The sequence below is a fragment of the Erythranthe guttata genome, chromosome 14 (assembly GCF_056151865.1).
Source record: "Erythranthe guttata isolate IM_541 chromosome 14, IM_541, whole genome shotgun sequence".
NCBI classification, from domain to species: domain Eukaryota; kingdom Viridiplantae; phylum Streptophyta; class Magnoliopsida; order Lamiales; family Phrymaceae; genus Erythranthe; species Erythranthe guttata.
In genome coordinates, this window is record NC_142546.1 from 25,279,582 (window position 1) to 25,302,596 (window position 23,015).

Sequence of the window (23,015 nt, forward strand, 5' to 3'; positions counted from 1 at the left end):
AAGTTGGTGGAAGATTACAGGCTGGATTTGGAATCAAGCAACCGCGGAAGGTAGAGAGGCTTGTCCCACACCACCACCTTACGTTCTGCTGTACCGACACCACACTGGATCATGAAACTTTTAAGCCAACCCAATTAAAAAGAGAATTTATATTTTTTTTCATGAGTTCTCAAAAAAAAAAAAAAAAAAAATTATGATTTTTTTTCTAACAAAGTATATATTATTTAAATCTATTTTACCAACAAACAAACTCTCCATCTTTTAACAGTTAAAAAATAAAAAATAAAAAATATTCCATTGAGCTATTATTATACATTACAATAATGAGTTTATTTAAAAAAAAAAATGTTAATCAATTGTGTCACGAGTCAGTGGGACCCACAGATCACGAACCGGAAAAATCTAGACCATTGTATTGTTTATTATTTTTTATTTAAAAAACAGGTGTACAAGAATCTGACATTGTTCCATTACATTATAAATTATAATACAACATATAATAATGTTTTTAAGAATTTGAAGAATTGAAATAAGACAGTAAGATTATTACATTAAATCAAGTACCATATTTTAATAGTAAAAGAAACCTAAGCAAAAGGAAACTATTGAATATTTGTTGGCAGTCTGAAGAACAGATCTTACTATTAAACTAGTACCTTAGTCCACTAACTACCCCTACTGAAGTACATTTCTTATTCAAACTAATGTCAATGGTTAAATTGTAGGAAAAACATAAGTACTTACAAATTCGATCTGTGTGTAACTCAGTTGCTCGAACGATTTATGGGAGAAATTAATCGCCCATAGAAATCGAGAAGTAGTAGCTTCGGCCTTGATCCACCAACAAATAAATATCCACCTAAAAATCGAAAATGCATGTTAATTTGAGAACACATATTATACACGATTAGCGTCCAAAATATCAGATATCTCAACCTTGGAACTTGAATTTGGCCAAGAAAGAATGTAGGAAAAAAGACTTGAACGTTGAAATTGAAGCGATTTTCCCTTTCATGATGAATTCTGCAGGAGAAAGCTAGGTCAGCCAACAAAATTCTACAAGAAACTTCGATTGTAGATTAGATACAGGCTTGATTTATAATATGTAAATATTACAGTATGTTTACAGATATCCACCAGTGAAGCTGCAAATCAAAGTTTAGAAATGACATACCAAACCCAGTGCTTCGACCACACTTTGACCAATTTCTTTGCCAGAAACGGCGATGAATGAGTTCAATATCTGTTCTCTTTGTTCCACACTTAATGACTTGTCAAGCCCTCGAGCCACCATTTCCATCTCAGGCTGCAGCGTTACATAAATTTAAAAATATCACAACTATATTACTATTTTAATAATATTTGGTTGCAATGCAGCTTAACAGTTCTGCAAGAGACTGGGCAAAGAGAACAATATGCAGAAAACTCGGGGATTCAAATTAAGAAATTGGCTGGTGTGAAATTACTCCTTATTAGCATATTTTTGGGAAGAGGAATACTAGTTAAATGTGAAAGAACAGTTCAGAAAAGTACGAGGTATTGAGAAATTTTGCATTGCAATCAAGAGACGTAGACACATACCGAGTTCTCCTCTGGAGGGAAAATCTGATGAATGATGCATACTTTGAACAGCTCAGCTAGTGCTTCAGAGTGTTTATTTTGAACTTCTAATGCCTGCAATAAAATAACTTAATTAAGATAACCAAAACATCAACAATGTAATAATAACTATGTAATTAGCACAACAATTACATTGTTGTCAAAGAATTCTTTCAAGATTAATGATTCTTTAGAAAGTCATTCAGACAAGCTCCTCATAACATCTAAGATGACAATTTTGATTTATTAGAACTTTATATACATTAATAAAAAAAATAAAGATTATCTTTCACAAACAAGAACCAGAGACAACGCACCCAAGCCTGCAGGATTTTTGAACGTGTGCGTGCAGCAACAGCTGCAGATACAATTCTTGCAGCATGAGTGCTCTCAAGTCCGATATTATCAGCAAGCCCAGCAATAAACTCCGGCACATCCTCACCATTAATCTGAATGGAGGTGGATATATTTGATATGCTATAATAGAAGACGGAATCAAGTTACTAGTAGGTGAAAGAGAAAGGAGCCAACAAGATGATGAAAGATCCCGATCAAAGTTGTGAAAGCTGTATAAGTAACTTACGTCTCACAGTAGTTCAACACAAAGTTAACTGACACACGATACAGTGAATCGCGTGTATTTGCAGTGCTAATGGATGTCTTCACACCATACGTCTTGCATAAGTGACGCAACTGTGGCAGACAAAAAAAGCAAAGATAACTTCAGTATATCAACTTAGTGTTTCAATTATCTTTCATTCTGTTTTGCTCAGGTGACGCAATATTCTGTTTTGTATCATATACAGATGTAATATACATCAATCCTCATCTATAATGATGAAACGAGATCCAGACAAAATACTTAGCTATCACGGGGCCTTAAGGCGAACGCCTCTCAGCACCAACTAGATAATATATGCAGATTAAAATACACGATGTGGTGCTCTCATAAAATGATAGAGGTAACATTGATATGAAAAAAACATATTTAGACTGGTGCATTGACGATTACCTACCTGAACTATATCATTTGCTGAAATATCCTCCCCAGCCATTTTGCGATCCACAATTGCTGTATATTAGAACAACCATGAAATGTAAAACTATGACTACTTGGTTAAGACAAAATACAATTAACAATAAAGCAATACCAGTTAAACTAGTCTGATGTTTCTACTAGCATACATCCTAAACATGGTCGCAATTTCACTCTTTTCACTAGATGTAGAAAAAAATGAAATACTCTTTTATTTGAAGAAGTGACAAACAGTATGACATTCAACAGCTTTCTGTGGATCAAACAAAATATTATTTTCCTTAGCGGAACAATTAATACAGACAGCTATCCAGGCTGGGAGTTCAAAACTGATTCAAGTCATAAAGTTTTTAAAATATAAGTTGCAGTTTGCTTTTATCTCAAATTTCTCCTCCCACCTTAACTGTCAGTTATTGAGTCAATACAGAAACTGCCCGGGTTCAAGAAAAAACCCTATAAAAATATTGAAGAAACAAATATGCTTCAAATAGGCCACTTGGTGGAGCTGCCGACACCACCAATTTAACCCGAATAACCAGCTATACTAATGCAACTGCAGGAACCCCTATATAGCAACAGTATCACACCATATCGTAAAGTTATTAAAATGCAATGTTCTCTCTCTCTCTCTCTCCCTTCCTCCCTCCTCTCTATCACTCACATACACGCACATTTTAACCAGAAAAGTTGATTGACTAACTCTTGCTTGTTGCATAATACACTTCCTTTTAATAATGAATCTTACTTTGTCACCTAAATGCTATTCGGATGTCTTTTAAGAACCCCAGCAAATTTCCATTTTAGCACTAAGTAAATCCTATTGAAACCATATTTCCGTATACGTGACAGGTAATACTAACTTCTCTTATTGCAATACAAAACCGTTTTAGTTTGTTATTAATACTTCGTATTAAATCATCCTAAACATTAAAACTTTAAAAGCAAACAAATACGGAGTCTCTCCCTTGTTTATCACACAATGCCGGTAGTCGATAATTAAAGAAACAAAAACGTAGGAGAACGAACCTCCAATCAATTGGTTAGCCATCCTCTGATATTCCTCTTTATTTTCGATTTCCGGTGAACCCAAATTCACTGCCTGAGGCCACCACTGAGGCAACTCTTCCTTCCTGGTTTTACCCAAAATCTTTGTTCTGTTAATTTTCTTCTCATAATAGTAATCAGCATCATTCGAACTCAATGCGGTCGGCTTACGACGTGTCGGCAAGTTTGTCTCCTTCTTCCCTACCACCACTTCCTTACCGCCCAGGCTCCTATCCCGCTTATACACAAGTACTTCACCGCTATTTTTGCTGATTTGTTTAAACAAACCCCTAAAAGCAATAACAACTACCAAACTGGAAAAAAACAGAGCAGCTAAAAACTCAACACTGGACCTCCGGCAGGAGATGACGAAACCTCCGTTGGTCTCGTCAACGGCGACGACAGTCCTCAAGTCGTCAAAAGCTTCCCGGCCGCGGCCGATTAACTGATTCAATTTTGTTTCGAGTTGTTGGACTTGGAGGGAAGTGGAAGGGCGTCTTAGGGTTATTTGGAGGCCGTCATCGGAGAGCTTGAAAATAGTGGGTGCGAATGTGGGCGTGTTCGCCGGAGTAGGGGAGTATTTGAGGAGGCGGCGGCGATGGTGGCGGCGGGGGATGGCGGAGGTGACAAGAGCGCGGCGGAATCGACACCGGTGCGAGCAATTGAGGTTCATGGGCGGTGGAAGAGACGACAAGGCGTAATAGTTCATCTAATGTAAGGCCGCAAGATAAAAAAAAATAAAATTGGATGCTCCAAAACAATGGGTAATGGGAATTTCCAACTCTAAAACAAAACAAGAAAAATAAAAAATAAAAAATATTGTAACATGACAATTTATTTGCCAAAAAATCTTAGATTCATTTGTGACATTAATTATTATTATGCATGGACAAATTTAAAAAAAAATTAATATTTTTTTTAATAAATATACTATCAAACATAAATATAGATTAACAAATTCATTCGCCACACAGGATGTAAATACCCAAATCAAACAATGTATTGTCCCTATTAAACGAGTTCGTATCACCGAAATGAGACGGGTCGAAAATTTACCAAAGAATGCACGCACTTAAAACAAACCAATACAAATCACATTGTTTAAAAAGAACCAAAATATATGTTTAAGAACTGAAACCACAAACCCTTTCGACTCGGGGGAAAAGAGAAAAAAAAAACAAACTCAATCCATATCCATCGATCCATTCGGTCATGATTTATAAAAGATATTCACTACCAACACCAGAAATGGAATCACAAGTACAAATCCAACAATTTCTCGAAATCAGAGAAACGGAAAATGAAAAAAAATAAAAATATTGTGTCAAGGGAGTGCCCAAGTGATCAATGAAAGGTGGTCATTATGCAGGCCCAAACTGTGCAAACACACAAAAAAAACAAACACAAAGAGCTTCCGGAGTTTAAGGGTGCTGGATCTCAGGAGCAGGTACAACTGATTTCAACAGAGGCTGAAGCGCCTTCACAACAATACTCATATTCGGGCGAAACTCAGCTTCATACTGCACGCACAATGCCGCAACTGCTGCCAGCTGTATAACCAAAGTATATTAATATATATACATATTGTGTGTGTGTGTGTGTGTGTGTGTGTTACAGAGAGAGAGAGAGAGAGAGAGAGAGAGAGAGAGAGAGAGAGAGAGAACCTTGGCGACCGCTTTAGCTGGATACTCTCCCTTGAGTTTTGGGTCAACACACTGTTTGACTTTGTCCTCACTAAGTCTTGGAGTAGCCTAACAGAAGAATAAGAAGATATGGGGTTTCAAACGAGATTCATCCATGCTGGAAACAATTAATAAAAGAACAGAGAACTTTTGAGAGCACATAAAAAAGGGCAAGTTACGGAAACCACCCTTGAACTTGGGCTATATCACAAAAAAACACCCTCCCCTATCCATACTTACGACAATCCTTCCGTGTACGACGTAAATAGACGTTCGGGGGATTTTGGTAAGTACTGATAGGTGGGGGTGTTTTTCATAATTAAGCCCAAGTGTAGGGGGGTTTCGTAATTTACCCAATAAACGGGGTAACTGACCCAAGTAACAAGACTCTGTTGACCACGAGGCATAGTATGATCAACAGGCTTCCTTCCAGTAAGGAGCTCAAGCAGAACAACTCCAAAGCTATAAACATCACTCTTCTGTGTCAATTGCCCTGTCATTGCATATCTGCACAAACACACACTCTAAAGTTATACCGACTGTTACCTATTTTTATTGCAGTAAAGAGAAAATACATTACTAATTTAACATCCATTATCGACTTGTGCAGCTCTTTCCTTTAGTGGACAAAACACCAGACACTAAACTTTACAAGGACTTTGTCAAAAAACCAGACACTCAACTTATTGGCAGCCACATTTCCACCTTACCTTCTCATCATTACAAACTAGCAAATAGCCATCCTAAATAAATACTAAATAACAGATTAGGTTAGTAGATAGTGGTGCTTGGCTAACTCTTTTTCATGGACTTAAATTCCCTACCTAAAATATGGTTTTCAATATTTTGATGGGTTTATTTTCAATCCAATTCACGTGCATCAAGACTTCCAAGCGAGTCTGAGGGCATAGATAATGTAGCAAGATGCAACGAGTGAATTAGATGCTCATAATCATCAAATGTTATCTCGAACATTTATTCTTCACAGAGATGCAAAAGAATCTTGTGAAAAAGAAAGAGATGTTCAGAGCATTACTCTGGAGCATGATAACCAAAGGTTCCTAGCACACGAGTAGAGTGGAGGCGGGCAGCCATGTCAGGAGCCTGATTTGAAAGGTTAAAATCTGCAATTTTGGCTTTGTAGTCTTCAAATAAAAGTACGTTACTGGATCTGATATCTCTGTGAATCATTGAAGGCTGAGACTTTTCGTGCAAATATTCCAGTCCCCTCGCAGCATCAACAGCAATTTTCACCCGTTGCATCCAGTCAAGTACAGGACCAGGTTGTGCCCCTTGTACTCCTTTCCTTCCTGCAATAAAAGGAAAAGGTTTTAGCACTTCAAATAAGTTCAGAAAAAAGCTAATTAAGACCAAACATACCGTGCAAAATGTCATGTAGAGATCCCATGGTGGCAAACTCATAAGCCAAGACACGGAGACTGCCATCTACACAGTAACCAAGCAATTCAACAAGATTGTCATGCTTCAATCTCGACACCATGGAAACCTATACAGAAGTGAGAGGCATTACTATTTATGAACGGTCAATAGGCACCATGCAGAAAATTATTGCATTACGATTTTTTTCAATTTAGGTATACCTGTGTCAAGAACTCAACATTTGAATCAGGCTCAGATGACACATCAAGTTTCTTGACAGCAACCTCTTTTCCATCACTCAATTGTGCAAAGTATACTCTCCCGTACGATCCTTCACCAATTAATGCCTTTGACCCGAAGTTTTCGGTTTTCTCTTTCAGTTCCTCAAGAGACAGAGAAGGCACCTCGATGGGAGGTACAGCCCTCTGAACTTCGGGTTTCACTGGAGCCGATGTCTTAGAGCCTCTTTGGTGCCCTGGTTTTATAGATAGATAGGACCAAATAACAATTAAATTATGTTCTGAATCTCAATGGAATCAAGAGACATAGATGATAAAGAAAAGTTAATTCATAAGTTATCCTGACATCCTATTTAAGTTATAGAATTATATTAAGTACAAGGTAGAAAGAAACATAAATAAAATGCACAACGTGCATATTGATATTGAGTAATCAACCTGCCAAAACACATATTGAATAAAAATTATAAAATGCATCTCGCCTGCCAGCCAGCCCAAAAAGATGATGAGATAGACGCTGGTTTATTTACACCTATGTTCACTAATTTGTCCATTTGGGTATAAGAAAGACACTTTGGGCACACCATAACATAAAAGTTGAAAGTCGATATAGAATTATTGCTTCTTCACACAATCTCATCCTGTTGACTGATTACATTCAAAATAAACAGAATAAATAATGCTCCACAACAACAGACATTCAAGCAAAAGACAGTATACAATCACCATATTCAACGCAGTCCTACCAATCTAGTAAACAGATTATTATCACTAAGCGGATAATTTATGCACGGGAGAAAGCTATAGGGAGGAAAAATAATCAACCATATCAAGCAAACTGAAAATAAAAAACCACACAGTTTAACTTATTGTCAAGAGAAGTACAATATAAAGACATGCATGCATCTTCTATGAGCAGTAACCATTTCATTCATTTATATATTCAAATTGTATTGAATGTGCAAAGAAAGAAAAAACTAGGATAACAACGTAACGGGAATTAATATATATATATACACACACACACACACACACACACACACACACACTAATAGCAGCTAGGTGTAATGCTAAAAGATATAAAAGACTTACCATCAGCATTATTCCTTGGGCTTTTGAGGTGCTCATTTTCGTTCTGCTGATAGGACTCCTCTACATGACAAGTGCAGCACAGCCACCTACGCATCCTTGTTCTCTTTTTCAAATAAGGATCTTCTTCAACAGTCTTGTTCTCCAAGCGCACAAAATAACCAGGTGGAGGTGCCTGAGCCTGCAATATCAGTCAAGTTCAGAATATCAGCATGTCCTATCTTGCACATGCATACACATGTACCATGAGAACTACATTAGAGGAGTACCAAACTATTACAAGACTTTCAGTGTCAGAAAACATTTTACGGCGCAATTTAAAACTGTAACAATTTTACATGACCTCACCAGAACCATTTTAACGGTAGATAACTGAACCAAAGAATGCTATTCAGTGAAAACCAGCTATTCTACACTTGTTAATGCAGGTATCCGACCAACCAGAACTGGGTCTCCCCATCTTTCAATGATATCTATACACTAATCAATTGCTATCTCACGGCACAACAAATTTCCTTATATTTTTTAGCCTTCCAAGGAATAGGGAGGGGAAGTCGCCACATCTAGGATTTAAAAAAGTCAGCACAGGCCATATGCTCTGCCATAAATGCTTCTTCCCAATTTTCAAATACATTCGTTCATGTACAATGCACAGTACGATCAAGGTCAAAGCGGGGTTTCTTTACTTCCTATAACCTTAAAACGAGGGTGCATGGGTTATCTTCTAATTACGAAGGATTTTGTTAAAACCCCGAGCACAGGAAGCATAGACATAGATAACCACAGCATAAAGAGAACTCTACCAAATATATCAATGCATTTCATTCCAAGGCCTAATACAATCAGAATCTTAAAACATCCCCAAATGACGCATAATTCGTGGAGACAGAAAAGACGGGGGGTGGCAGCCCATAAAAGGAGGCCGGAAAAGGATATCAGAAATTTACGTAGATTGCGGGGGCAATGCGAGGAGAAATTAGCAACAAAATGATAATTATATGCTGCATACATTTCAATGCCTAAGACAATCACAATACGAGAGACCACAATCAAATAACACAATCTCAAACAAACAGACCTAAAAAGCAAAAAAACAAAAAAAAAAGTATAAAATGTAAATACAGAAACCGATTCGATGATTCCAATCGGCAATCTTACCACCAAACCACGCCGATTGACATAATTGTTATCCGTCGCCATCTCAACAAAATTGTTAATCAAGCGAGGATAACAGATGCACAAAGGAAAAACAAAGATTATCGAAGAAAGTAAAACAAGTAGGGGAAGACGAAGAAAAATGAGACCCAAAAGAAGAGGAAATACCAATTAGCGAATAAATAAATAAAAGTCTCCTAATCAGATTATACAGATTAAAAAGTAGTAATTAATAAAAGCCATTGAAGAGAAGAAAAACCAACCGAAATTCATGGCCCTCTTTTAATTTTAATTTTATTTTTTTTCTCTCGCCTGCCCTTTTTCTCCTCACCTTTAATCCTCTGCGTGTGCGCGACTCTGTCTACTGCACCGAATTAAATATCTATATATATATATATATATATGAAATCTTGTATGTATATATATGGAAATTGGAACTAAGCTTTAGGAGTAATAGTAAAGTGGATCGCAGAAAAAGTGGGGGTGGGAAGACAGGTGCGAGGACAACCAGGCAAAGCAAATATTCCCAACGAATGGAGAGAGAAACTACTAGAGAGAGAAAGTGATGAGAGAGAAAGTCAGAGTCTTTACAGCCTGAAGGAGGGCCGGTTGAGTGGAGAGAGGTATTACTAATTCTTGGATCGTGTATGTATGTATGTCTATAATCTGTATGTTATTAAAAAAATAACGTATATTTGATTTGGCAGAAAATATCAACAATTACAATAAAATACTTAATTTTTTAATTTCATTAATTTTTCTAATTGCAACTATTTTATGGTTTAATATAATTTATCTTAATTATTATAAAAAAAACGATTTTCAGATTTTTTTTTTCTTTCGAATTCTATCAAACAAATAATCTCAATCAAATAACGTTAAATTTGTGTAGAGTGGGTGCCATGTTGAGGAATGAGGGGTGAACAAGTTGGAGTCAAGCAACAGTTTCTACTCCAAAATTCTGTACATGCTTAAAAAAGAATATTTGTTTTACAAATAATTTGATTATATAAAATAAATTCATGGATAAGATGTATATAAACGTCTTTTTAACGCATTTGCCCCCCTGGACTTAAAATTCGGGCTCCGGTAATGGAGACAATATTGACAAGAAACCAGAATTGTATCATAGACATTCAGGAAATGTGCTAAAGAAAGTGGGAATATTGCTATATACAAGGATATTATATAGGTTAAAATATCGGAAGAAGAAGCTACGAGGCACATGTTTGTCTCATAGGAGTGAGGAGTCGAGCAAATCGAAGTGGAACGTGAGCTCTAACCAAAGCTCCATTCTCCACATATTCCTGTCCAGTAATTAATTATTCAACATTAATATTAATAATATTACTGTTTATAAGAGTGGATAAAGATTGAAAATAGCAACAAGGGAAGATTGCTTACGATTTTTTCAACCATGCCAACGTGATGTATGGTGCTTAGAAGTTCCCCTTTGTCGAATGGAATTAGGGCTTCCACCCACACCATCATATCCTGTCGAATAAACAATTACATGATAATTAATTTAAGTACACTCAATTTACCAGCAGAAAATTGGTAATTTATAAACGATCGCATCCATATAAGTAGTACCTTCAGTTTTTCTTGAACTGAATTGCAGAAATCATCCAGTCCTTCACCAGTTAAAGCGGAAATGCATACGATATCTGCATTATTCTCAGCTTCGGACTTAATTTTTTCAGGGTCCTTTGCATTATCGACCTGTGAAAATAGCATTCTAAAACATAAATCCACCGGAAAGACAAGCAGTTTCACTGGTGTAAACTTTCAATTATCGCTCCCACTGATACAAATCTAAGAATTACTGTCTAGATAATTCTTAGTACCTTGTTCCAGACGATTAATTTTGGGATTGATGTTGTATCAAGTTCTGCAAGAACTTTGTCCACTGCATCAACTTGTTGCTCTGCCAGTGGATGGCTGTTTGGAATAGCACAATGTAATTAGAATCTACGTAGTTGTGATTTTACAGTCCACTCTTGAAATGATCAATCGTACCTAATATCCACGACGTGTACTATAAGTGATGACTCGGATATCTCTTCCAGGGTTGCTCTGAAAGCAGCTACCTGGAATACGGCAGATCAGTTAACAGAGTACGATCTGATTATGAAGCAGCAGACACCAAAAAGTTCACTCGCTTTTAAGAAAATGGGGAATAACTACGGCATAACTGGAGAGAGAAATGTTCATACCAGTGTTGTTGGTAGTTTTTGAATGAAGCCAACGGTGTCAGTTAAAAGAAACTCCTTCCCATTCTTCGTCTGGACATAAAACAATTGCTCACATTTAGTGCATGAAAAAAAGAATTTTAGTCCGTAGGACCAGGATTTAGTAAGAAATCAACTTGTTATCCATTTCATATCATGCATATGTCTCTTTGGATCTAAGATGTAGTGAAGGAAAAGTGAAAAGAAAAGGGAAAAGCAAAATGATTGAATACTAAGAAAACAGATAAAATACATGAGTAACCTGCTAAATGATTCTTAATATTATTGAACTACTATTATGCATCCTTCAAAACCAAATGAAGGAAAATCTACCATTATGCTTTCATCAAAACTAAATGAAAGAAATTTCTCCATAGTTTCAGGTGGTAAAAGTGATGTTAGTCAAGACCAATTTCCCGTAAAATATACAGACAAACATAAGATTGAAAGGGACGTCTCTAAACTGTGACATTAGACATACATGGATATGGTCGAGGAGAACAAATTACTTTGAGGACATTGTACTTACCAGCACCCTCCTTGTAGTAGGATCAAGTGTTGCAAATAGCTTGTCCTCAGCAAGAACATCAGCTCCAGTCAATCGGTTTAGAAGTGTACTCTTTCCAGCATTTGTGTACCCAACCTGAAACACCAATTTGACGTTCATCCCTCTTATTTAATAAAAAGGCTGAAAATTAGATTCTAAGAGACGATATTCAAAGTTAATAATATCTAAATGCAACATCATGGGAGTGTTTGATATTGGATATAATAAAGTAATTTGTTTACATCATGGTACAAAGTTGTTTGTTGAGAAACAACTAGTAGTATTATTACATTAAGATTTAGCAATTAAACTAGAAGCATTTACCAGTTTAAAAGAGCATTGTCATCAAGAAAACTTGTAAATCTGCTTTTATCCCCCCTACCAAATTGATGGATATCATATGAAGTGTTGTATACTAAGCTATAAACTATAAACTAGAAGGGTTTGAGAATGTAAAAGAATGTATTGTCATCAAGACAAACTTCTAATTCTAATTTATCACCTACCAAACTGAAACAAACAGTAACCTACCAAAGATACAACTGGGATGGGTATATCAAATCGCCGGTTTCTGTACTGCTTGCGATGCTTACGAACAGATTCTATCTCTTTCTTGAGAGCACCAATCTGAAAACTCCAGAAATAATGCACATTACACAAATGCAACTCACTAAAGCATGGAAGTCAAACATACAGGCGACACTACGAGAAAAAAAAAAAAAACATAGATGATGACGAGAAGAGATTTAACAATAGTAGCAGAAAGCAAGTTGCGCACCTGGTCGCGTAAGATACGCTTGTCAACTTCAATTTGTTTCTCACCCATACCCTTCACTTGTCCTCCAGATTGACGCTCAAGGTGGGACCACATTTTCGTTAACCGGGGTAGTTGATATTCCATCTGAGCTAATGATACCTGAGTAAATATTTTCTTGTTAGCATCCGAAAATAACCCCTAGAGAACTGGTTTTGCTTTAAAAAGTTAAAAAATTGCCTGTAAAGAAGCTTCACGTGTGGCAGCTCGCTGGTTGAAGATATCCAGGATAAGGGCAGTACGATCACACACCCTAACACCTCCACCAAAGGCCTTCTCCAAGTTCCTCAATTGTCTGTCTTCAAACAATTAAAAACAGTTAAAAGAAGAGCCATAATATAATACCACTTCAGCATAAAAATCCACTTGCAAATAGATTAAACTATTTTTTTTCAGGCATGGATAAATATAAATCTTATGCAAGTCAGTAAGAACCAACCCTGGTGAAAGCTCGTCGTCGAAAATTACTGTCTCAACGCCAAATGCAGTGATCGCACTCTTAATTTCTGCGACCTTTCCTGATCCTATATATGTCCTGGAATTGGGTGTTGCAAGTCTGCAGAAAAATATAAAAATCCCCTCGATTAGAGAATTACATTTCAGCAGTATTAGGGAAACTTGCCATTAAAAAAAGTTAAACTACATCGCTCACCTTTGACAAGTCGAACCAACAACAGATAATCCAGCAGTATCAGCAAGCTGCTCCAATTCACCAAGTGAGTCTTCTATACTAAAAGAACCATCGGTATCGCCTTTCCTTGACACACCAACTAGATAAGCTTTCTCTTCAAATACCTAATTCAATTTCACAGCTTAGTAAGCAAATTAAAAGAGCATACATGTATTGTATATCACCATCTGGTATCGTATACATACTAAAATCCAGAAAATATTAAATGCAAATGCCTCTCAACAAAAATCGAAAATTCGAAACGAGAGAGAGAGAGAGAGAGAGAGACCTCGCGTCCATTTCGCAGTTTGAATCGACTTTCTCTATCACTTTCGTCGACACTTCCTTTCTTTTCCTCCGACCTCTTTGACCGAATTTGACTTGGTGCATCTTGAGATTCTTCCGGCGCGGTGCCCGCGGCTTCACTGATCACTCCATGGGCCTCAGCCTCTGGTTCAGCACCAGCAATCGGGCCGGTCCGCTCGGAAACGGTGTCGTCCGGGTAAATAACTCCTACGCCGTCCGTATGCACCGCCTTGAATCGGAAACATCCGCCGTGAGTTTGAAGATTAAAGAGCTGGACGGGCTTGATACTAGGGTTTGGAGCCCAACGAGAAACGAAATCATGCTCGCGATTCAGGAGCGAAGGCTTCAGGATTGAGCAAAAGCATAAGCTCATCGTAAACTTTTTTTACCTTTTATTTTTAATAATACGAAAAATAATACGAAAAATCCAGGCAATTTATAACTTTCCCTTTTCCGCTCGTCTTCCAAATATTACGATTTTGCCATTTGGTAGCTTTGTGGTTATTTTGAATTCTATCTACATTGAAAAATATCTTAAACGTAAGGGGCAACTATTTTAAATCCCAACTTTTGTTTACTTGAATACTACCAAATTTAAAACTAAAATTGAGTACATATTTATCAGTTTTTTCTTACTTTAATACCAAAATAAAAAGAAAAGTACAAAAACACCCTTTCATATAAAATATCAATTATATCAAATTTTTTTAGAAATTACCTATTCAAAAACCAAATAAAAAAAAGAAAAAAGAAAAAAAACCCTTTGTTGTAAAAAAAAAAAAAACCTCCACCATTTCTTCTCCTCTCCAACCCTCACCGCCGCCGCCGCCGACGCCGCCGAACGCCGCCGAATGCCACCGTACGTGCTCGTAACTGCCGCGACAACCCAATTAAACCCTATCTTTTTCATCTTCTTAAATCCTCCAAAACATCTCCAAATTCAAAAAATCAAAACCTAACAAAACTTATAAAATGGAGTTATAAGACAATAATATCGATGTCTTTTTTGAGCTTCGAAGTCGATTTTGAAATTTTTTTTTTTGAAACCCGTCGGCAATTTTCGACACACACAGGTCGATTTTTTGGTCAATTTTCGACACCAACGTGTCGAAAAAAGAAAAAAAAAAAAAAAAAAAAAAAAAACAAATTTCGACACCTACCTGTCGAAAATTCTCCAAATTTCGACAGGTATGTGTCGAAAAACACTATTAAAAAAAAAAAAAAAATTTTTTTTTTTTTACCAACAGTATTTTTTCGACACATACCTGTCGAAATTTGGAGAATTTTCGACAGGTAGGTGTCGAAATTTGTTTTTTTTTTTTTTTCGACACGTTGGTGTTGAAAATTGACCAAAAAATCGACCTGTATGTGTCGAAAATTGCCGGCGGGTTTCAAAAAAAAAAACTTCAAAATCGACTTCGAAGCTCAAAAAAGACATCGATACTTACCTTAATGTGTTCTCCTTTCATATATACTACCATATTATTGTCTTATAACTCAATTTTATACGTTTTGTGAGGTTTTAATTTCTTTAGTTTTGAGATTTTTTAGAAGGGTTTGTTGTGAGATTTTTTAGAAGGGTTTGTTGTGAGGAAGATTTTTTAGAAGGGTTTTTGGGGAGGGAGAAGAAGGAGGTGGAGGAGGGAAATGGTTTTTTTGAGTTTTTGATTATTTGGTATTTAAGAAAGAAAAATAGTATTTGTAATATTTTTTTGGTTTTAATTTTATTAAGGGTATTAAAGTAATTTACAATTAATTATTTATTTTTTATTTTTTTGGTATTCAAGTAAGCAAAAGTTAGGATTTGAAATAGTGATCCCCTAAACATAACTTCCTTCTTGTATATAGTTTGTTTCATGAAACCATACAGCTCACAGAGTTGCGACAATGGCTTATTGTTCAATTAAATTGAAGAGACGGCGATCAATGCAGCAGCATCACCCAACTAGGTACAAATACGACAGTCGAAATACGACAGTCGAGCTCGTCTTAAAAACATTTTCTGGTACTAAAAATTGCATACGATTTCGCTTCGATACAACATAGATAGATAGAACTGCTAATAACTATATATGCTTATAAATACATCAACATTCAGATAGCTGCTACTTAATGTTTCGTGCCAACAACGCAACGAGAGAGCAGTTAAGATAAAAGATTTTTTGTTCATATATATCTTTTTTTTTTTTTAATCTTCCCTAATCGTTTTTCCGGGGAAGAAAAATAGCCTCGAGCAGTAGGGTTTCTACACTTTATCGTCGTGGAACCACCATCTCGTCTCCTTGGGAGATCTGCCATTCTTACAGTTCTTCACATAGCGGTCATTATCAGCTGGACGTTGCTGCGAATTTTAGACAAGGAAATAAAATTAACGGGATTGTTTGTTGAAAAGTGAGAAGCAAAAAATTGAATCGGGATTGAATTTCAAAATCTCGAAAGAATTGGACAAACCTTCGCTGGGGAGCTTGACAACATAGATAGAATGCTGATGCAAACCGAACTTACAGTCATAGCAGGTGACCAAGAGTCGTATAGAATATCTGTACAAACACATTTGGAAGAAAAAACCCAGAGTAGCTATTCAGTGCAGTTGTCTCATAAACAAAATACTAAAAGAGAAGGGGAGTCAATTCCGAACCAAAGAATTAATTATACAACAGAAAAGATCGCCACAAATTAAAAAGAAAAAACCAAGAAACTAAACTCTATTCAATCACAATTAGATCTTATTACTGCATTTAGCTGCTGGTAAATTTTGACAAAGAGATATTGTATCAAGACCATGATGCTTCAACAGTTCAAAGGTCACTCATTTAGCAACATAATGACCAAACAGTGCACTCATTGAACCAATCACCAGGCAAATATTATGCTAGAATACAAATTATTCGAACCCGATACTTTAGTTCCTCAGCTTTCACTTCTACGGTCTCAAAATTATTACAGTGGCTTTTCCCACAAGGGATAGAACAATATCTTCCCAATATCCGCTTGGCTTAGACCCATTACCACTCTTACAGAAAGGGTGCACAACTCCAGCTAATTTAGCCCTTTGCCATGTAGTAATAAGGGCCTATCTTCAGCTTAATGAGACAAGATAAATCAAGGCCCAACCGGGTAAGCTTTAATTCTTGCATCAGATAGCTGAATATTTGCCATTCAGAATTGAATACAAACAATTCCTTACGTGTTTACTAGAGTTTCATCCAAAACAACATACTCGATCCACCAAGTTCCCAACTCGTCTAGAACAAAGCTTTAGTTAAGCCATTAAAAGACATAATAGTGCGGGTTTATACCATTACATGTCGCAACAGACAAAGGTGACGGTTTTTCCTAAATCTGCCAATCCCAAGGCAACTTTTCGTACTGTATTTACAAATTCCTCTTCTACTCATGAAAACACTGCATAAGGCAAATGATCTTTCCCTCTAAACTAATTGCTAAATTTTCAGAAACCGAAAGATCAAAATTTCATTTTCCTCGTTCAATTTTCTGGAAGTCGTGAAATATGCATAGGGTACTTCAGAACTAATTCGGGTACCAACTTTAAAACACCGTTAATTTACATTTTAAAGACGAGATGAATTGCTCACTTTCAAACCATAAGAAAGAAAACAATTAAGCAAGATAAATATCCAACGAAAAACTAAGTATATGTATATAAAAATCGAGGGGCAAAAAAGGTAGCAGAAATCGAGAGAGGATGGAAAACAAACCTAAACAAATATGTCCATTACTATAAATATGAGGATGTTGCGGAGCTGGAGGAACAAATATAACCTGCAGAAGAAAATTGAAAAGTTCAACCCAACTAAATAATGCCGTGATTTAACAGTAACAGTTCCACGAGTATCACTACAAACACCAGTCAAACCCTAGAAATTTTTTTTTTCCTAAAATCACATTGCAGATTGCACACAAAACCATAAAATCGATAATCGATAAAGTCTAAAGTATAAACCTGCGGCGCTTCCATGGGGTAATGCTCCGGAAAATCAACCTGAAGCTGATACATTTCGCCGGCATAAAGCGTACCCGGCGCGCCGTTGACTTCAATTACCCATCTAACAAGGCCAAAACGCAATCAATCACTCAAAAAAATCCCTGATTTTCAGAAATATCCAACAAAAACGAAGAAAATTGATAATTCAATGAAAAGAGGAAAAATAAAAATTAAAACGAACTTTTGAAGATTATCAGTAACTTTATGCTTGAAACCGTGGGGCGGATTCACCTGCCACTCTACCAGCTCTTTCTGCAGACGATTACTTGCGATCTTGCTCAACGCCTTCTCCCCCAAATTTCAATTCCATAAAATTAAAAAAACAGATTTTTCACCCAGCAAAAATAATTAGTTTGTAAGCATATGAAAAAACAGGTAGAAATCTGAGTAAAATTGAATAGAGAAAAGGACCTTGCGTGAAGAAGCGGAGGGTGTGGTCATGGCGTAGGGGAACAAGACAAACGTCAGAGAGAATGTTTCGAGAAAGCGAGGACGAAGCGATGATGGGATGATGCGTTTCTAGTGTGGGTGGTACGAAAGTTATGGGGTTATATTTTCCGGCATTTAATTTAGATTCTTTCATAATTACTTTCTTGCCATCAATGACAGTATATTTTTTTTATTAATTAAAAAATATAATCAAAATGTGAAAAAAGGAAAATAAAATAAATCCGTATGATCAATTTAGATGCGGAGATTGTGCTCGGTGTAAAGGGGGCAGCAGATCCAACGGTCAGTTCTGCTCCACACGTGTTGTTGGTAATGATTGTTCACTCGTGACTGTGTGTGATTGACAATTTTGACTTGTCTTAATTAGGGGTGTTCACGGGCGGGTTTGGGCGGGTTTTGTGAAAATATTAACCCGACCCGCCTTCGGCGGGTTGATAAATTTGTAAACTGCAACTGCTAAGTTACACGAGCAAACTGCAGAGGTTCGGGTCAATCGGGTGTGGCGGGTGGCGGGCGGGTGACGGGCGGGTGAAAGAAATATACAAGAAATATTTTCTTATAAAATATATCTCTAAAATTAAACAGTTTGAATACAAAATTTTCACAATCTTTAAGTAAAAAAAAAAAAAAAAACATAACCCAAAAAGAGGTAATTAGAGACACGACCTCTAATGTTCATATGAATGCAAAGACTGAAGCATAAATAAACAAAATTAGAGGCTTAGAGCTAAGTAATGGCGGCGGTGTGGCTTATAAACCTTGAAGACGGAAGTAAGATCTATGTCTATCCATTAGCCATTTAATTTGAGGGATATTGCAACTTCTGTGATAGTGGTGAGGATTACAACAACGACCGTGGTGGTGGTAGTGGTGGTAAATATATTTCTTTAATCATATCTCATGAGTTGTTCAAATGAAGAAAAAAGATGGGGGAGAATTGATCTGTATTCATGGAATGGGGAGAATTCGGAATAGCAATTGACGGCAAATGAAAAAAGTGAATTGATTCAACCCTAGACCTACTAAAATTAATTTATATATAGAGGGCGGGCGGGTCGGGTGTGGAGCGGGTTTTGGCATTCAAACCCGATATCCGACCCGTACAACTCGGGTTACATTATTACAAAACTGCCATCAATAATTAAAATTGTTAAACTGGCGGGTTTCGGGCGGGTCTGATCGGGTCGGGCGGGCGGGTCGGATTCGGCGGGTTTATGTTCACCCCTAGTCTTAATTACCCTTCATATAAGGTAAATTAATTATCTTTTATTTTTGGAAGAAAATAGACAAACACAACTCGTAGTAACTACACTATTTCTACGTGTGATACGATAAAAGATAGAACGTGGGACCCACAGCCTCATCCCTACGAAAGTTATAAATACAATTTTCAAACACAAAGGGATGACTTGTCTTTATAACCTTTCTTATAAGGTAAATTAATTATCTTTTTAAGCTCGGAGGAAACAGACAAACACAACTCGTAGTGACTACACTATTTCTACTTGTGATCCGATAAAAGATAGAACGCAGGACCCACCGCCTCATCCCTACGAAAGGTATAAATACAATTTTCAAACACAAAGGGAAAGACGATTCTCCCGGGTATTTCTATTACACACATTCTTATTATATTTCACAAATGTTAGTATTTTACAAACCTTTATTCTACAATTAAAGAGCTATTTCTATAATTAAAAGTTTCTTAATTAACATCAATTAAGAGAAAAATTTCATCAAAGATGCAGGCTTAGACCAATATCTGTGATTCCCCAACCAATGCTGCATGTGTACTCCAATAGCATCCAGATACATGCTGCTCCTCCCGTGGAACCCCACCACCTTCCCCTCTGTCGTGCCGGAGGCGAAATAAGTTCCCAACTCTTCACCAAACGGACCGTATTTCCTTCTGCTACTGTGAAAAGTCAACGACTGAATCACCTTCGTCCCCTGCTCTTTCTTGATCGGACCATAATACCCACTTATGCATGTTAATACTTCGTGTGGATAATCTAACTTCACCTGTGAAAAAAGAACATAATCGAACAAACAGTTATCAACAACATTTTGTGTTTTTTGACATATGGTTTGGGGGCCGTGGCCCCCGTACGGCTATGATGCCTTCACAACTGACTCTGCTATACCGAATTGCTAAAAAACTCCTCGTATTGTAAATATTTGCAAAAAATCTTATGATATATTTTTTTAGTGGACAACTCCTAAACGTGCGCTTTCAGGGAGTAGTTTGCTAATAAAATTGAATCGTAGGGGGGATTTTGCTAATATTTATATAACACGGAATTTTTTTCTAACAATTAGAGTAAGCAGGGGTGGTGCTAACTGCAATAAACGCTTATTTTTTGTTACCCGATTTGCGATTTGTCCACCGCTGCCACCATGCTTGACAGACCAAACGGATTGCCCGTTTCGATCGTACTCGATTTCTACACAACAAATTGCATCCGTTTTCGACAGAATGATTTGTTTAATCCCGGTGAAAACTCCATCATCCCAAGCTTTCCCACCTTCCCCGCCCCACGGGCCCGGCCCGTATGGAACTGGATCCTTCACCAGCTTCTGCACAATCTTAAAACACGATTTTCGTACTCTAACTGAGCCCATGTTTTAGGTTGTTATAATAAAGAATTTTGCTACTAAAATAGAAAGAGAAAAAAAAAAAAAAAAAAGCAAACCTCGTCATTTTGTGGTAGCTTTCCTTTTCTGAAATGGCATTCGTGGTTGGATTTGGAGATCGGGGAAATAATTGGTGCAGCGACAATTGCATCCTTGTTATTATGTGAACTACTTGCGGCTAATTCAGGCAATATTTTCCCTTCTAACACGTGAACACCGATAGAATCAAGAAACAATCCCTTCCTCCCATGAAAACCAACGACCATCGATCCTTGTTTCAACTGAGTCGAGAACAACTCCCCTTGTTCATCTCCATAGGGACCATATTTGCCCTTTGTTGTGTGAAAAGTGAGTGATTTTATCACATTAGGACCCATTATCATCATGGGACCATGGTGGCCTGTTACGTGCGTTAAGATCTCCGATGGATAATCGAATACAATCTGCAAGAAAGGATTTTTATTTCTTACCCTGAAAAAAAAATGTACTTATATAATCAATAGACTATAGAGAAAGCATTTTTTTAATTGCAATTTAGTACCTTATCAGATTTGAATGCTCCAGCGCCACCATTTTTGCTTCCCCAAACAGGCTTCTCGTTTCGTACATAACAAACTCTGATAGAAACAATGGCTACATTACGCGATAAAATGATTTGACTGATGCCATCATATACTCCATCATCAAAGAGGGCCCCACCTTCACCACCCCATGGTCCAGATGTCACAACAACTCCTTTGATATTTTCCGAGGGTGCTCTCTCAGTTTTGCTTGGAATTACATTATTAGGAATCTGAAGAAGGAAAAAAACAAAAGGGTCTTTATCAATCTCCTAATCTTGATCAGAAATTCAAAAACAAAAACAAAAACCAAAAAAAAAAAAAAAAAAAAAAGGAAGAAGGTGCTATTTTATCACCTGATTTTTGGCTTCATGAGAAATCTGAGGGAAGAAATTGATTGGTGGAGAATTATTGCGATGTTCGTCTTTTTGTCTTATAGCAAAAATGAGATCATAGTTTGGTCCAAGACTTCCTTGGATCATCGAGTATTCATATGGTTTGTCTGTACCGTGGGCAATATATTGCTGAGAGTGATGATGAATGTAATTTGAAGGAGTGTTATTAGGTTTATTAAGGGGCTCCACGTAAAACCCGAGAGAATTTAAATACCAGCCGTACTTTCCAAGAAATCCGACAATCTTGCCATGCATTTTAGGGAAGGTAAAATATGTTCCCTTTTCAACTCCAAAAGGTCCATATGTTCTTTTGTTGCTGTCAAAAGTAAGCGATCGAACGAAAACCGGTCCCAATTCGTACAAATTACCATAATGTCCATGCACTGAAGTTAGGAACTCATTTGGGTACTCAAGCCTCACCTGATCAAACAATCGTTTATGTCAATTAACATGAATCAATCATATTATTCATATAAAGTATTTTTATGTGTGCGCGCGCTCGTGTGTGTGTGTGTGAACTCACCTTATCAATTTTATCACCGCCACTGCCACCATGCTTTTCTGACCAAAACGATCTTCCATCAATGTCGTACTCGATTCTGATCGAGTCTATACCAGCTCCATGGGAAATCTCCAATTGCCTTATCGTGGAGTACACACCATCATCCCAATAAAATCCGTCTTGCCCACCCCATGGCCCAACCAATATAGCCTGCTTTCCAAAATTACATTCATCAACTATACAACTCATCGTGTAAATAATAATATGCATAAACATATAATCATAAAATACACCGTCACATACCATTTCTTTTACAAATTTGGAGCTGTAAATCCAAGAGATACAATCGATACACACTAGAGATGTAAATGCCTGAATAAGAGAGGTAGCAATATATAGAGAGATATATATACACCACACATATACCTGGTGTGCTCGAGTTTTGGTAAACAATGTGTTACTGGATGCTTGTATACTATAAACAGCAAATTCGAGCTTCCACTTTGAAAGGAAAGCATTCAAAAGAAGAGAATTTGATTCAAAGAAGACGAATCCTGCTTTACAGGAAGTCTGTATGCAAGCTTAAAATATTACGTGACGACATTAAATTGGATCTTCCAGCAGATGGATATATATATATATATATATATATATATATATATATATATATATATAT

At 36.8% G+C, this 23,015-nt stretch overlaps 5 protein-coding genes across 12 annotated transcripts; all 5 read right to left on the bottom strand.

The window, feature by feature from the left end:
- Positions 1–515: 515 nt before the first annotated feature.
- On the bottom strand, positions 516–4,576 carry LOC105959538 (phosphoribosylformylglycinamidine synthase). The gene is made up of 8 exons (XM_012983658.2): positions 3,662–4,576; positions 2,616–2,671; positions 2,183–2,292; positions 1,917–2,076; positions 1,582–1,674; positions 1,175–1,306; positions 937–1,023; positions 516–859 (listed from the first exon to the last, which is right to left on the bottom strand). The coding sequence occupies exons 1-7, from the start codon at positions 4,386–4,388 to the stop codon at positions 1,012–1,014; spliced, it is 1,290 nt and encodes a 429-aa protein (XP_012839112.2). The 5' UTR covers positions 4,389–4,576; the 3' UTR covers positions 516–859; positions 937–1,011.
- A 154-nt stretch (positions 4,577–4,730) lies between these two features.
- Positions 4,731–9,894, bottom strand: LOC105959539 (protein CYTOSOLIC ABA RECEPTOR KINASE 5). Of its 6 annotated transcripts, none has more exons than XM_012983662.2 (9): positions 9,816–9,866; positions 9,488–9,588; positions 8,073–8,250; positions 6,963–7,216; positions 6,742–6,868; positions 6,398–6,671; positions 5,736–5,868; positions 5,344–5,430; positions 4,731–5,229 (listed from the first exon to the last, which is right to left on the bottom strand). In XM_012983662.2, exons 3-9 carry the CDS (start codon positions 8,164–8,166, stop codon positions 5,101–5,103), a joined length of 1,098 nt encoding a protein of 365 aa, XP_012839116.1. In that variant the 5' UTR covers positions 8,167–8,250; positions 9,488–9,588; positions 9,816–9,866; the 3' UTR covers positions 4,731–5,100. The 6 variants fall into 6 exon arrangements, with proteins under 6 accessions (XP_012839116.1, XP_012839115.1, XP_012839114.1 ...); XM_012983661.2 differs by having other exon boundaries at positions 9,733–9,855; XM_012983660.2 differs by having other exon boundaries at positions 9,488–9,894.
- Positions 9,895–10,169: 275 nt separating this feature from the next.
- On the bottom strand, positions 10,170–14,220 carry LOC105959537 (GTP-binding protein, HflX). Its single transcript, XM_012983657.2, has 13 exons — positions 13,776–14,220; positions 13,469–13,611; positions 13,256–13,372; positions 12,997–13,111; positions 12,781–12,918; positions 12,534–12,629; positions 11,985–12,098; positions 11,441–11,509; positions 11,244–11,314; positions 11,072–11,165; positions 10,818–10,946; positions 10,629–10,718; positions 10,170–10,531 (listed from the first exon to the last, which is right to left on the bottom strand). The coding sequence occupies exons 1-13, from the start codon at positions 14,163–14,165 to the stop codon at positions 10,439–10,441; spliced, it is 1,659 nt and encodes a 552-aa protein (XP_012839111.1). The 5' UTR covers positions 14,166–14,220; the 3' UTR covers positions 10,170–10,438.
- A 1,561-nt stretch (positions 14,221–15,781) lies between these two features.
- LOC105959542 (ubiquitin-conjugating enzyme 15) lies at positions 15,782–18,368 on the bottom strand. Its single transcript, XM_012983667.2, has 6 exons — positions 18,210–18,368; positions 17,980–18,083; positions 17,757–17,859; positions 17,512–17,575; positions 16,244–16,332; positions 15,782–16,133 (listed from the first exon to the last, which is right to left on the bottom strand). Exons 1-6 carry the CDS (start codon positions 18,237–18,239, stop codon positions 16,038–16,040), a joined length of 486 nt encoding a protein of 161 aa, XP_012839121.1. The 5' UTR covers positions 18,240–18,368; the 3' UTR covers positions 15,782–16,037.
- Positions 18,369–19,819: 1,451 nt separating this feature from the next.
- Positions 19,820–22,977, bottom strand: LOC105958820 (Mannose-binding lectin superfamily protein). 3 transcript variants are annotated; one of them, XM_088813575.1, is made up of 7 exons: positions 22,643–22,977; positions 22,361–22,549; positions 21,799–22,257; positions 21,424–21,675; positions 20,942–21,325; positions 20,616–20,825; positions 19,820–20,270 (listed from the first exon to the last, which is right to left on the bottom strand). In XM_088813575.1, the coding sequence occupies exons 1-7, from the start codon at positions 22,643–22,645 to the stop codon at positions 19,968–19,970; spliced, it is 1,800 nt and encodes a 599-aa protein (XP_088669701.1). In that variant the 5' UTR covers positions 22,646–22,977; the 3' UTR covers positions 19,820–19,967. The 3 variants fall into 3 exon arrangements, with proteins under 3 accessions (XP_088669701.1, XP_088669700.1, XP_088669702.1); XM_088813574.1 differs by having other exon boundaries at positions 20,616–20,834; XM_088813576.1 differs by having other exon boundaries at positions 20,081–20,270; positions 20,590–20,834.
- Between the last annotated feature and the right edge of the window lie 38 nt (positions 22,978–23,015).

Coding starts and splice junctions, on each gene's coding strand:
- LOC105959539 (XM_012983659.2), bottom strand. CDS start 9,269: ATGGCGACGGATAACAATTATGTCAATCGGCGTGGTTTGGTG. Junction 6,672..6,741: donor TCTACATGACATTTTGCACG/GTATGTTTGGTC, acceptor CTTTTATTGCAG/GAAGGAAAGGAGTACAAGGG. Junction 5,869..6,397: donor TTTGGTTATCATGCTCCAGA/GTAATGCTCTGA, acceptor GTGTTTGTGCAG/ATATGCAATGACAGGGCAAT.
- LOC105958820 (XM_088813574.1), bottom strand. Junction 22,258..22,360: donor GCGGTGATAAAATTGATAAG/GTGAGTTCACAC, acceptor TTGTTTGATCAG/GTGAGGCTTGAGTACCCAAA. Junction 20,835..20,941: donor AGCTACCACAAAATGACGAG/GTTTGCTTTTTT, acceptor TCGTGTTTTAAG/ATTGTGCAGAAGCTGGTGAA.
- LOC105959537 (XM_012983657.2), bottom strand. CDS start 14,165: ATGAGCTTATGCTTTTGCTCAATCCTGAAGCCTTCGCTCCTGAATCGC. Junction 12,919..12,996: donor CACGTGAAGCTTCTTTACAG/GCAATTTTTTAA, acceptor ATATTTACTCAG/GTATCATTAGCTCAGATGGA. Junction 10,532..10,628: donor TTGGCATGGTTGAAAAAATC/GTAAGCAATCTT, acceptor ATTACTGGACAG/GAATATGTGGAGAATGGAGC.
- LOC105959538 (XM_012983658.2), bottom strand. CDS start 4,388: ATGAACTATTACGCCTTGTCGTCTCTTCCACCGCCCATGAACCTCAAT. Junction 2,077..2,182: donor GTGTTGAACTACTGTGAGAC/GTAAGTTACTTA, acceptor CTTCTATTATAG/CATATCAAATATATCCACCT. Junction 1,675..1,916: donor CAAAAATCCTGCAGGCTTGG/GTGCGTTGTCTC, acceptor ATTTTATTGCAG/GCATTAGAAGTTCAAAATAA.
- LOC105959542 (XM_012983667.2), bottom strand. CDS start 18,239: ATGACCACACCCTCCGCTTCTTCACGCAAG. Junction 17,576..17,756: donor ACCCCATGGAAGCGCCGCAG/GTTTATACTTTA, acceptor TTTCTTCTGCAG/GTTATATTTGTTCCTCCAGC. Junction 16,134..16,243: donor TGTCAAGCTCCCCAGCGAAG/GTTTGTCCAATT, acceptor TAAAATTCGCAG/CAACGTCCAGCTGATAATGA.